At 45.0% G+C, this 14,306-nt stretch overlaps 1 protein-coding gene across 10 annotated transcripts in view; it reads left to right on the top strand.

Moving 5' to 3' along the window:
* The window catches only part of arhgap21b (Rho GTPase activating protein 21b), a 79,266-nt gene that overhangs the window by 53,726 nt on the left and 11,234 nt on the right, over window positions 1-14,306 (top strand). For all 10 annotated transcript variants that reach the window (XR_016482567.1, XR_016482568.1, XR_016482569.1 and 7 more), the window contains 14 exons: window positions 1,743-1,886; window positions 5,312-5,414; window positions 5,527-5,572; window positions 6,043-6,168; window positions 6,378-6,683; window positions 7,679-7,743; window positions 7,889-8,013; window positions 8,308-8,450; window positions 8,657-8,818; window positions 10,724-10,802; window positions 12,559-12,632; window positions 12,756-12,845; window positions 12,952-13,119; window positions 13,367-13,478. Coding sequence is in view for 7 of the 10 variants with exons in the window: in XM_036986019.2 (XP_036841914.2) it covers window positions 1,743-1,886; window positions 5,312-5,414; window positions 5,527-5,572; window positions 6,043-6,168; window positions 6,378-6,683; window positions 7,679-7,743; window positions 7,889-8,013; window positions 8,308-8,450; window positions 8,657-8,818; window positions 10,724-10,802; window positions 12,559-12,632; window positions 12,756-12,845; window positions 12,952-13,119; window positions 13,367-13,478 (1,743 nt within the window). In the remaining 3 variants the exon portion in view is untranslated. The remainder of the gene's footprint in view (window positions 1-1,742; window positions 1,887-5,311; window positions 5,415-5,526; window positions 5,573-6,042; window positions 6,169-6,377; window positions 6,684-7,678; window positions 7,744-7,888; window positions 8,014-8,307; window positions 8,451-8,656; window positions 8,819-10,723; window positions 10,803-12,558; window positions 12,633-12,755; window positions 12,846-12,951; window positions 13,120-13,366; window positions 13,479-14,306) is intronic.

A 14,306-nucleotide genomic window follows, 5' to 3' on the forward strand; every position in this document is an offset into this window, starting at 1 on the left:
AGATGCCTATATTAGTGACAGATGCCTATAGTTTAGGCCTATATTAGTGACAGATGCCTATATTAGTGACAGATGCCTATATTAGTGACAGATGCCTATGGGGTAGGCCTATATTAGTGACAGATGCCTATATTAGTGACAGATGCCTATAGTTTAGGCCTATATTAGTGACAGATGCCTATATTAGTGACAGATGCCTATATTAGTGACAGATGCCTATGGGGTAGGCCTATATTAGTGACAGATGCCTATATTAGTGACAGATGCCTATATTAGTGACAGATGCCTATAGTTTAGGCCTATATTAGTGACAGATGCCTATATTAGTGACAGATGCCTATATTAGTGACAGATGCCTATGGGGTAGGCCTATATTAGTGACAGATGCCTATATTAGTGACAGATGCCTATGGGGTAGGCCTATATTAGTGACAGATGCCTATATTAGTGACAGATGCCTATGGGGTAGGCCTATATTAGTGACAGATGCCTATATTAGTGACAGATGCCTATGGGGTAGGCCTATATTAGTGACAGATGCCTATATTAGTGACAGATGCCTATAGTTTAGGCCTATATTAGTGACAGATGCCTATAGTTTAGGCCTATATTAGTGACAGATGCCTATATTAGTGACAGATGCCTATGGGGTAGGCCTATATTAGTGACAGATGCCTATAGTTTAGGCCTATATTAGTGACAGATGCCTATAGTTTAGGCCTATATTAGTGACAGATGCCTATATTAGTGACAGATGCCTATGGGGTAGGCCTATATTAGTGACAGATGCCTATATTAGTGACAGATGCCTATAGTTTAGGCCTATATTAGTGACAGATGCCTATAGTTTAGGCCTATATTAGTGACAGATGCCTATATTAGTGACAGATGCCTATGGGGTAGGCCTATATTAGTGACAGATGCCTATATTAGTGACAGATGCCTATAGTTTAGGCCTATATTAGTGACAGATGCCTATATTAGTGACAGATGCCTATGGGGTAGGCCTATATTAGTGACAGATGCCTATATTAGTGACAGATGCCTATAGTTTAGGCCTATATTAGTGACAGATGCCTATAGTTTAGGCCTATATTAGTGACAGATGCCTATATTAGTGACAGATGCCTATGGGGTAGGCCTATATTAGTGACAGATGCCTATAGTTTAGGCCTATATTAGTGACAGATGCCTATAGTTTAGGCCTATATTAGTGACAGATGCCTATGGGGTTACATTGCCGCTGCTCCTTTACAACCCTTCTCCTTGGCCCTGGTTGAGGTGAGAGATGGGTGCAGCCTGGGAGGCTGGAAAGAAGAAACTGGGGCAGTGGCTTTTAAATTTAGCTCCACATGCCCCACGGCTGCAGGTAGAGAGCAGCTTTGTACTCTGAGCTGTTTTGGGCTTGGAGCACCAGGGGTGGGCGTAGTCGGAGATGCTGCACTACTCAGCAGTTAAGTTTCACACTTAAAAAAAAAAGAAAGGGGGATATGTCAGAGAGGGGAAGAGAGCCGGAGAGATCCTCATTTCTAGCAGCCGTGTTGTTGGTGTAGTGCCATGCAAGGGTTACATTGGGACTCTTCTTAATGCTGCAGTGGTCTACTTGCTGAAGATGCAAAACTGAAATATCTCAGGAAGCTGAATATTTTTTTTTAATCCATTATGATGAGGAAGTTCATGGGGTTGTCCATGATGATGTTTGTCCATCATGTAATACCGAAGTGTGTGTTGTGTGATTGCAGACGAGCCGGCTAGCCCTAGTGTTGACCATGAGGCCACGTCCATTCCTGCTTCCGCCGTGATATCTGGCGTTCCAGCCGTACTCCCCCTGAACCCAAGCTCCTCCCCATGCCCTTTCATTCGGCGACAGATGTCACATGACCAAGGTAAGAGGCACTCTGGGGGTGGGGCTCCTGGTTGTCATAGTTATGGTGCAGATACAGGTCTGTCTGTTGCTGTGTTGTTAATGCCGTTGTCTGTTTCAGTCATTAGTGGCATCTGAAACATGGTACCCTATTCCGTATGTAGTGCACTAATGTTAACCACATCCCCATGGGCAAAAGTACTGCACTATATAGGAAATACTACCGTTCCGTTTCAGCCACCTCCAATGTGTTGTTTTCTGAGAATGCATGACATTGACCCAGTTCTTTGTACAGGCTTGAAAGCAGCGAGGATGTCACCTTCATCAGTGCTGAATCACTTGGAAGTAAAATTTGCAGTTTGACATTGCTTAGAAATCCCATTCACTTTGGGCTGTGCATTTCAACACAATTCTGTCCTGAAAAAACTTTTGACCGGTCATGCTTATCGGTCTGTAGGTTAATTTGCATAATGTTTGTGGAATTAAATGGCCCTGTGTGTTTTTGTTAGTCTTTGTGCATTTTATTTATCCCACGCACAGCTTACAGAGCCTAGTTTGAGGAGTGGAATAGCCTACCACCTGTCAGACAGGATACAGAGACTAGTTTGAGGAGAGGAATAGCCTACCACCTGTCAGACAGCTTACAGAGACTAGTTTGAGGAGAGGAATAGTCTACCACCTGTCAGACAGCTTACAGAGACTAGTTTGAGGAGAGGAATAGCCTACCACCTGTCAGTCAGCTTACAGAGACTAGTTTGAGGAGCGGAATAGCCTACCACCTGTCAGACAGCTTACAGAGACTAGTTTGAGGAGAGGAATAGCCTACCACCTGTCAGACAGGATACAGAGCCTAGTTTGAGGAGCGGAATAGCCTACCACCTGTCAGACAGGATACAGAGACTAGTTTGAGGAGAGGAATAGCCTACCACCTGTCAGACAGCTTACAGAGACTAGTTTGAGGAGAGGAATAGTCTACCACCTGTCAGACAGGATAAGGAGACTAGTTTGAGGAGAGGAATAGCCTACCACCTGTCAGACAGGATACAGAGACTAGTTTGAGGAGAGGAATAGCCTACCACCTGTCAGACAGCTTACAGAGACTAGTTTGAGGAGAGGAATAGTCTACCACCTGTCAGACAGCTTACAGAGACTAGTTTGAGGAGAGGAATAGCCTACCACCTGTCAGACAGGATACAGAGACTAGTTTGAGGAGAGGAATAGCCTACCACCTGTCAGACAGCTTACAGAGACTAGTTTGAGGAGCGGAATAGCCTACCACCTGTCAGACAGCTTACAGAGACTAGTTTGAGGAGAGGAATAGCCTACCACCTGTCAAACAGGATACAGAGACTAGTTTGAGGAGCGGAATAGCCTACCACCTGTCAGACAGGATACAGAGCCTAGTTTGAGGAGAGGAATAGCCTACCACCTGTCAGACAGGATACAGAGACTAGTTTGAGGAGAGGAATAGCCTACCACCTGTCAGACAGCTTACAGAGACTAGTTTGAGGAGAGGAAAAGTCTACCACCTGTCAGACAGCTTACAGAGACTAGTTTGAGGAGAGGAATAGCCTACCACCTGTCAGACAGGATACAGAGCCTAGTTTGAGGAGCGGAATAGCCTACCACCTGTCAGACAGGATACAGAGCCTAGTTTGAGGAGCGGAATAGCCTACCACCTGTCAGACAGGATACAGAGACTAGTTTGAGGAGCGGAATAGCCTACCACCTGTCAGACAGGATACAGAGCCTAGTTTGAGGAGAGGAAAAGTCTACCACCTGTCAGACAGCTTACAGAGCCTAGTTTGAGGAGCGGAATAGCCTACCACCTGTCAGACAGCTTACAGAGCCTAGTTTGAGGAGCGGAATAGCCTACCACCTGTCAGACAGCTTACAGAGCCTAGTTTGAGGAGAGGAATAGCCTACCACCTGTCAGACAGCTTACAGAGCCTAGTTTGAGGAGAGGAATAGCCTACCACCTGTCAGACAGGATACAGAGCCTAGTTTGAGGAGAGGAAAAGTCTACCACCTGTCAGACAGCTTACAGAGCCTAGTTTGAGGAGCGGAATAGCCTACCACCTGTCAGACAGCTTACAGAGCCTAGTTTGAGGAGCGGAATAGCCTACCACCTGTCAGACAGGATACAGAGCCTAGTTTGAGGAGCGGAATAGCCTACCACCTGTCAGACAGGATACAGAGCCTAGTTTGAGGAGCGGAATAGCCTACCACCTGTCAGACAGGATACAGAGCCTAGTTTGAGGAGCGGAATAGCCTACCACCTGTCAGACAGCACCAGAGTAGCTCCTCAAGGCTACTGGAGTGAAGCCTGCTTTTGGAAGCTCAGTCACTGCACAACATGTAACATCTCTATATGCGATCGCATGGTACACTTTGGTGGCCACAATTAAAAAGCTATTTTTATTTCCCAATCTCAACTTGTAAAGTGTGTCTCCCATTCGCCATTAGGAGGCATAAACTATAGCCTGCCTACTGTCAGTGGTCACCACCACTTTGCAATGTGAGCTTGAGGCAGTAGACCTGTTTGAAACCTGATCGTTTTACTTCAAAAAATGAGGCATATCTTACCTTGTTCAAAGTAGCCTAGTGAAAATCCATCCATAGAGACGTGGAGGCAATTATTTAATAAAGTCTTCCTCTAGCCATTAACCAGCATTTCTCTCCTGTTCTATTGGTTTTCATATCAACTTTCTTTCATTGTCCAGAAAGCCAAAGGCACAGTCCTAGTCATATAGCAACCCATCATGGTAGTTACTCTTTCTAAGTTTCTAACAGCGATGTTCATCCCTGTCACGTGTGGAACTGCTCACATTAGGTCTGCTGTTTACAACGGTGTTTTCCGCTAATTGTATTTGGGTAAATGTTTGAAAATGATGTTTTATCTGCTTAATTACAGGAGTTGCATGTTCAATAACAGGCTATTGTTGCATGTTTTCATTAAGCTCATAATGAAAAATGTCCTGTCCTTGTATGCATGCATAGTATCAGAGAGGAAGAGTCAACGCGAGAAGTTTCACTCTCGACAAAATCTGTCCAAAGTAAGCCCAATGAGTTTCAATGGACTTATTTTGGGCCTAAGCTTGTCGACTGCCTTCCCGCCGACACCTCCCATTGTTAGGGCGGAAACATACACATCTCGTCATTATATACAGATATCTGATAGTATTTTCTGTTGGTCAAGTCATTTTACCATTGGGGATTTTTTTTACTCTTTGTTGACTGGTTAATGAGGGTCAGTTAGTCGGCAGAAAAATGGGCCGAATTTGAATCTCTAGTCCTGTGATATTGAGCTCTAATACCACCACTGACCCTCACCAATAACACCCAGCTGGAACATCACTCTGCCCTGACTCCTTAAAACACTTATGTACCCCTGTTGCCATGACACAGCCCTTCACACTGTCGTTGTATACATCTTCCGTTCTCAAGAGTCTCTCAGAAATGCTATCCTGGAGTCTGATGCTTCGACCAAACAAGAGCGGTCCAAATCCTGTGACGAGGGTCTGGATAACTACAGAGAGGAAGGCAGAGGGTAAGTCCCTTTTGAAATTTGGTCTGATTTCTCATGATACACTTTTCCAATGGTTCTCTGTTCATCCTCCTAATATCTGCCATTTTGTCCCCCTCCTTCTCTCGGTCTCCAGCCGGTCCAACAGTAAACACATGCCTGGACTGAGAGGCCTAAGAAAGGTGAGGACACGGATCTATCCAGGGTTAATTAACCACAACATGTCGGCTGTGTTTATAACAACTGTAAAGGGTTATAACAGCTCTATAAAGGTTTATCGATGACATGTTGGCTGTGTTTATAATGTCTGTTAAATTGCTAGGGACTATTATGATTAAGGTCTTCTGCTTTTCCCCACATTGAGTGCCCAACGGCGTGACTAGCTGCTACTTTTATTAAATTAGTTTTTAATTCAGTCTTTCTACTCTCCCTGTGCCTTTGAAATGTTTTCTAATCACATTGACAGGATGTGTTGTGTGGTTTTTGGCTCATCTTGATTTCCTCAGCCATAATGAACTCGCCTGTCTGTGATTTTCCTGCGGTAGTCAGGCTTTGATGCTCCCGAGACTCCTGGGGATTGACGCTCTTTAAGAGTACAGGCTCGCTGTTTCTGCTGATACTCCTATTGGTGTGTGTGTGTGTGTGTGTGTAGGCGCTGGATGGACACAAGTCGTCTGATGACTCTGGTTCCAGAAGGGACTCCTCTTCAGATATCTTCAGTGACTCTTCTAAAGAAGGCTGGCTCAACTTCAGGCAGCTCAACACTGAGAAGAGCAAGGTATGTGTTTTTATATTGTCAAATCATGTGGCGGTCTACTGTGCTGGTCTGGTTACAATCCACCATAGATGCTGGAAAGGACCATGTGAAACAAAAATATCCACAATAGTGTGAAAAAGAAAACATGCACGCCCACCCCCACAATGCAAACAATTTTGATCTTCACACAGAGCCTTATCTCGTTTCTTTCTCTCCCCAACTCTCTGTAGCGTGTAAGTGGGGGTTCGAGGTCGTGGAAGCAGATGTACGCTGTGCTGCGAGGCCACGCCCTCACGCTCTACAAGGACAAGAAGGACGGCGTCTCTCACGCCTCCTCCCACTCCCAGTCCGACGACGACCCACAGCCAATCAGCATCAAGGCCTGCCTGATTGACATCTCCTACAGCGACACAAAACGCAAGAACGTGCTGCGGCTGACCACGTCCCACTGCGGGTACCTGTTCCAGGCGGAGGGCAGGGATGACATGCTGTCCTGGATCAGAGTCATCCAGGAGAATAGTAATCTGGATGATGAGGTGGGTTCTTCTGGGAAAGATGCTACGCTCTAATCGACTGCATTACTAATCTAATCATAATCACATGATGTCATTGTAGTGCATTTCAGTTCTTTGGTGACCAATCTTAGATTGAATCATTCTTTGCTGAGCACATGTTTTTATCCAAAGTGACTTGCATACAGTAGCTAGCATGTATACCAAGATTCAGGTGCCCAGGTCATAACCTTACCTCAAGGCAGTTGTTTGAAATGCCTGTGTCCTTTTTTTGAAGCAGTCACTTGTGAGTAGCCTGCATTTGCACTTCTTGGATCTCATTTACACCAGTCATTGTCACTGTCCTTGGTCACTAGAAGAAACAATAGATTTTGGACAGGGAGACTAAACCATCTTCGTTCACTGCTCCTCCCCTTGGGTTAACTGCTATGAAGAGTTTGTCCGGGTGCCTTGGTGTTCCTGTTCTGTGGGTAGACTGACTACTGCTGCCTTAAAGTAACAATGTCAAACCATTTTAACACTAGGGACAGTTTCCCTAACATAGATTAAGTCTATTCCTGAAAAAGCATTGAACATGTATTTTAATCCAGAATTATGCTTAAAACTGTCTGGGGAAACTACCCCTCGACTACTAATGCTTACTGTATGCATGATATCACTAGGCTACAGAAAATACAAAAACATCCCCTGCTGGACTCTAACAAGAATGTTTTACTGTTGCTGTTCTATCACCTCGTCTGTTGGCCTGTGAAATGAGCTAACAGTTCACTTGCTTGTTCAGCGGTTTGCCCCTTCTCAGTTAGCCTTCCTTGGGTCTTTGTCTGTGGTCTCATTCTCCCACAGAGTCTCACTACTGGGGACCAGCCCATTACTTCTAAATAGCACAAACAGGATTCAGTGTGGTAAACTACTAAATCATGTTAACTTTAAACTCTCTGCACAAACGGTAGATCAGTGATTAACCCTTTTAGGTTTGATTCTTTACATGGACTGACTTTGTTGTCTGTGATGTGTTTCAGAGTGCTGGTATAACCAGCCAGGACCTGATCAGCAGAAAGATCAGAGAGTACAACACCATGATGAGGTATGCAGCCTGACACACGCCCTCTTTATTTCACCCACAATGAAATGTCCCTTTAGACACACTCCTATGCACAAGCCATTCAAGTCACACATAGTATTATTGAATGTACTAGAATATCATATTTGTGTCTCTGTGTTGGATCCAGTGCCCCCAGCACCAAGACTGAGCCTTCCCCCAAAACCTCCCGGCAGTCCCTCAGTATCAGACACACCTTCCTGGGGGGGAAGGGAGAAGGCAAGAGCCCACACTCACCCAAAACAGGAGAGAGGGGTAAGATTACAAAAGAGGGCTTAAAGCCAGTGATTACATTTACCACCAGTAGACATGCTGTGTCCTTTACAAACAGCTGAAAAGGAGTGCATAGTGCCGAAGGTATAGCTGTTCTACACAGTAAAGGTGCACAGTAAATATGGTAGGCCTTCATGTGGAAATATGTTATTGAAAATGTTTATCTTTGGCCGCCTGCAGAAGCAGCTGTTGACCCTCCAGTAGCTAGTGTGGTTTGAGTGTGTACCTTTAGTGTGGATTAGCTCTGACACGGCTGCTTTGTGTGTGTTCTGTCAGATGACTCCAGTCCTCCACGGGATAAGGCTGCCTGGAGGAGGGGCATCCCCGGGATCATGAGGAAGCCCTTTGAGAAGAAGGCCACAGCTGGGGTCACCTTTGGGGTGCGCCTCGATGACTGCCCATCTGCACAGACCAACAGGGTAAGTGAGAGAGTGTGTGTGTGTTCACATGTGAGAAAGACATGGTGGAAATGATGTTGAATGAATTGAGCATGTGTTTTGTTCCCCTTTGATGGTCTTACATTTGCGAGGTTTAAGTTCTATGTTATGTTTATGAAAGTGGTATCTATTTATTTGTTTCTTGATTCATCCAATATGTATAATGCTAAAGGCTTAATGCCGTGTAGTTTGTTCCCCTCATCGTGGAGGTGTGCTGTAAGCTGGTAGAGGAGAGGGGGCTGGAGTACACTGGGATCTACAGAGTACCAGGGAACAACGCTGCCATCTCCAGCATGCAGGAGGAGCTGGACAATAAAGGACTGATGAGTGACATCGACATCCAAGAAGATGTGAGTGACACACACAGACACACACCAACCTCTCCTTGTTCCAGTCTGTAATCCCCACATGTTTTAAGCTAACAACCATCATTCCTATTCCCAAGAACTCTAATGCGTCATGCCACAATGACTACCACCCTGTAGCGCTCACATCTGTAATCATGAAGTGCTTTGAGAAGCTGTTTATGGCACACATTAACTCCACCATCCCAGCCACCCTAGACCCACTCCAATTTGCATACCACCCCAACAGATCCATAGATGACGCAATCTCAATTGCTCTCCACACTGCCATAACCCACCTAGATAAGAGGAATACCTATGTGAGAATGCTGCTCATTGACTACAGCTCAACGTTCAACACTATTGTCCCACCCAAGTTCGTCACCAAGCTTAGGACTCTGGGTCTGAACACCTCCATCTGCAACTGGATCCTGGACCTCCTGACGGGCTGACCCCAGGTGGTGAGGGTAGGCAACGTCATCTCCGCCGCGCTGACCCTCAACACAGGGGCCCCACAGGGATGTGTGCTTAGTCCCCTCCTGTACTCTCCGTTTACCCACGACTGAGTGGCCAAGCACGACTTCAACACACTCAAGTTTGCTGACAACGCAACGGTGGTAGGCCTGATCACCGACGACGATGAGGCAGACTACAGGGAGGAGGTCAGTGCCCTGGCAGTGTGGTCCCAGAACAACAACCTCTCCCTCAACGTCAGTAAGACCAAGGAGCTGATGGTGGTCTACAGGAAACGTCATGGGGGGGGGGCGATCATGCCCACATTGACAGGACTGTAGTGGAGCAGGTCGAGAGCTTCAAGTTCCTCGGTGTACAAATCACTAAAGTCTTAAAATGGTCCAAACACACATGCACAGACGGGAAGAAGCCGCGACAGCTCCTCCTCCCTCCCAGGACGTTGAAAAGGTTTGGCATTGGTCCTCAAATCCTCAAAGTTCTACAGCTCTACCGTTGAGAGCATTTTGACTGGCTGCATCACTGCCTGGTCTTGCAATCGCGCCGCCATCGATCGCATGGCTCTACAGAGGCTGGTGCGGACAGCCCAGCACATCACTGGGGCCGAGCTCCCTGCCATCCAGGACCTCTGTATCAGGCGGTGTGAAAGGAAGGCCCGGAAAATTGACTCCAACCACCGAAGCCATAGACTATTCTCTCTGCTTCCGCATGGCAAGCGGTACCAGTGCATCAAGTCTGGTACCAACAGGCTCTTGAATATTTTCTATCCCCAAGCAATAAGACTGTTAAATAGCTAACAGAATAGCTACACGGACTATCTGAGTCTACCTTGTATCTTTATTGACCTTTATTTTTGCACTGTCTCTATGCACACTCACAGGGCCCTACACACATACACACACACACACACACACACACACACACACACACACACACACACACACACACACACACACACACACACACACACACACACAGACACACACACACACAATTCAATCTGCTCATAGACACGTAATATTACATATTACAGTACATTTATACTGACTCTACACATACAAACACACCCACTCACATACAAGCTGCTGCGACTCTGTTTCTTATATCCTGTTGCCAAGTCACCTTACCCCTATACATATCTACCTCCATCACTCCAATATCCCTGCACATTGTAAATATGCTATTGGAACTGACCCTGTATATAGTATGCTTGCTTGCTTACTTACTGTGTTCTTCATGCTTCTTATTTTTTGCTCTGTGTTACTGTTTTCTTTAAGTATTACATTCTTATTGATTTATTGCATTGTTGGGTTTTGAGTTTGCAAGAAAGGCACTTGTCTGTACTTGTGCATGTGACATTAAAACTTGAAACATACATATATATCTCCCATACCTCACAAGAACTCCTTTAATGGTTTTCTCACTTGTTTTCCTTGACAGAAATGGAGGGACCTAAATGTGATCAGTAGTTTACTGAAATCCTTCTTCCGGAAACTTCCAGAACCCCTTTTTACAAATGGTGAGATACTGAACACATACAGTGCCTTGCGAAAGTATTCGGCCCCCTTGAACTTTGCGACCTTTTGCCACATTTCAGGCTTCAAACATAAAGATATAAAACTGTATTTTTTTGTGAAGAATCAACAACAAGTGGGACACAATCATGAAGTGAAACAACATTTATTGGATATTTCAAACTTTTTTAACAAATCAAAAACTGAAAAATTGGGCATGCAAAATTATTCAGCCCCTTTACTTTCAGTGCAGCAAACTCTCTCCAGAAGTTCAGTGAGGATCTCTGAATGATCCAATGTTGACCTAAATGACTAAGGAGGATAAATACAATCCACCTGTGTGTAATCAAGTCTCCGTATAAATGCACCTGCACTGTGATAGTCTCAGAGGTCCGTTAAAAGCGCAGAGAGCATCATGAAGAACAAGGAACACACCAGGCAGGTCCGAGATACTTTTGTGAAGAAGTTTAAAGCCGCATTTGGATACAAAAAGATTTCCCAAGCTTTAAACATCCCAAGGAGCACTGTGCAAGCGATAATATTGAAATGGAAGGAGTATCAGACCACTGCAAATCTACCAAGACCTGGCCGTCCCTCTAAACTTTCAGCTCATACAAGGAGAAGACTGATCAGAGATGCAGCCAAGAGGCCCATGATCACTCTGGATGAACTGCAGAGATCTACAGCTGAGGTGGGAGACTCTGTCCATAGGACAACAATCAGTCGTATATTGCACAAATCTGGCCTTTATGGAAGAGTGGCAAGAAGAAAGCCATTTCTTAAAGATATCCATAAAAAGTGTCTTTTAAAGTTTGCCACAAGCCACCTGGGAGACACACCAAACATGTGGAAGAAGGTGCTCTGGTCAGATGAAACCAAAATTGAACTTTTTGGCAACAATGCAAAACGTTATGTTTGGCGTAAAAGCAACACAGCTGAACACACCATCCCCACTGTCAAACATGGTGGTGGCAGCATCATGGTTTGGGCCTGCTTTTCTTCAGCAGGGACAGGGAAGATGGTTAAAATTGATGGGAAGATGGATGGAGCCAAATACAGGACCATTCTGGAAGAAAACCTGATGGAGTCTGCAAAAGACCTGAGACTGGGACGGAGATTTGTCTTCCAACAAGACAATGATCCAAAACATAAAGCAAAATCTACAATGGAATGGTTCAAAAATAAACATATCCAGGTGTTAGAATGGCCAAGTCAAAGTCCAGACCTGAATCCAATCGAGAATCTGTGGAAAGAACTGAAAACTGCTGTTCACAAATACTCTCCATCCAACCTCACTGAGCTCGAGCTGTTTTGCAAGGAGGAATGGGAAAAAATTCAGTCTCTCGATGTGCAAAACTGATAGAGACATACCCCAAGCGACTTACAGCTGTAATCGCAGCAAAAGGTGGCGCTACAAAGTATTAACTTAAGGGGGCTGAATAATATTGCACGCCCAATTTTTCAGTTTTTGATTTGTTAAAAAAGTTTGAAATATCCAATAAATGTCGTTCCACTTCATGATTGTGTCCCGCTTGTTGTTGATTCTTCACAAACAAATACAGTTTTATATCTTTATGTTTGAAGCCTGAAATGTGGCAAAAGGTCGCAAAGTTCAAGGGGGCCGAATACTTTCGCAAGGCACTGTAGTAAATGCATGCATATAAAGGAAAGACAATTGGTTAAGAAAGCATTGTTAATTAATCATATTTATTTAGTCATGGTTGTTAAAGGAACTAAGTGGTCCTTGTATTCTATTTACAGAAAAATATGCAGATTTTATTGAAGCCAATCGAACAGAAGACGCAGTGGAGAGGTTGAAAGAGCTCAAGAGGCTGGTAAGTTACAGTTCATTCTATGAGGGTTTTATAGATCTATAGGAATAAGAGCGTCATGTAGTCTAGTGGTAGGTTTTAATTGTTGCATTCAAGCATTGAAGGTTGGTTCTCTTCTCTTCGCAGATCCTTGAATTGCCTGAGCATCACTATGAAACCCTCAAATTTCTCTCTGGACACCTTAAGTTGGTCTCTGAAAACTGTGAGAAAAATAAGGTATGTCCGTGTGAGGGATAAAATGTTTTTTAAATGGAGCCTTTTAATAGAGAGGCCTTGTGTATGGACTTGACTGAATGCCACTCACGTCTCCCCCTCCCCCCAGATGGAGCCTCGTAACCTGGCCATCGTGTTTGGTCCGACTCTGGTCAGGACCTCAGAGGACAACATGACCAATATGGTCAACCACATGCCAGACCAGTGCAAGATAGTGGAGAACCTCATTCAGCAGTTTGACTGGTTCTTCACTGAGGAGGGGGACGATGACCCTGTTGTACGTAGCATCTCTCTCGCCATCTCGCTACTGCGTTCTCACCCCGCCCACACACCTATCTAAACACACTCGGTCATGCTACTCTCAGCTGGTAATAACACACAATGTTCAGTGTGTGATGTAGTGGATGTTTGTTAATCTTGCTGGTTGGCTAAAGTGTTGTATGAGGTGAACATTTTTCTCTCTGCATCCCTCGTTGACTTCTTTCCTCTACGTTCCTCTCCCTCATTGGATCTCACTCCTGCAGACCTCAGTGGAACAGGAGAGTACAGTGCAGTCTCAGCCTGTGCCAAACATCGACCACCTGCTGTCCAACATCGGCCGGACCACAACAACCACCTCAGCTGCGGAAGTCTCAGGTAACTCACCTTTTTTTCATTGTTACCACGCCTGGCGTGGCTCTAATGCAACACTCCTGTGACCGTTTTACCAGTATACTAATGAGCCTCAGAAAAAGGGACACACGCATTTCCTGGGTATGTTCAGAATGTACCTGTTAGTCCTAAAATAAGAGGCTTCTTGTTTGCTTTCCATCAGATGATCTAAAGCTAAGCAAGTCTACTGAAAAGTCTCGTGCTTTTGTAAAGGCAAGCTATTTTAGCAATTCTTCAATGGAAGGATTTTCGGTTATCCAATTGGAAATTGCTGAAAAGAATTTGCAAATGTTGTTACGGTCTGTTTCGTTGTCATTCTTTTTTCATTTGCCCAAGACGATGAATTGTCTTTTACGTTAGATCATTTTCCCAGTTCTCTCTTTTTGCTTTTTTATGTTTATTTTTTCCTTTGCTCATGTCATCTCTCCCTGTGCTTTGCTCATGTCATCTCTCCCTGTGCTTTGCTCATGTCATCTCTCCCTGTGCTTTGCTCATGTCATCTCTCCCTGTGCTTTGCTCATGTCATCTCTCCCTGTGCTTTGCTCATGTCATCTCTCCCTGTGCTTTGCTCATGTCATCTCTCCCTGTGCTTTGCTCATGTCATCTCTCCCTGTGCTTTGCTCATGTCATCTCTCCCTGTGCTTTGCTCATGTCATCTCTCCCTGTGCTTTGCTCATGTCATCTCTCCCTGTGCTTTGCTCATGTCATCTCTCCCTGTGCTTTGCTCATGTCATCTCTCCCTGTGCTTTGCTCATGTCATCTCTCCCTGTGCTTTGCTCATGTCATCTCTCCCTGTGCTTTGCTCATGTCATC

The sequence above is a fragment of the Oncorhynchus mykiss genome, chromosome 8 (assembly GCF_057628025.1).
Source record: "Oncorhynchus mykiss isolate SJ-2025 chromosome 8, ASM5762802v1, whole genome shotgun sequence".
In the NCBI taxonomy this organism is placed as follows: Eukaryota; Metazoa; Chordata; class Actinopteri; order Salmoniformes; family Salmonidae; genus Oncorhynchus; species Oncorhynchus mykiss.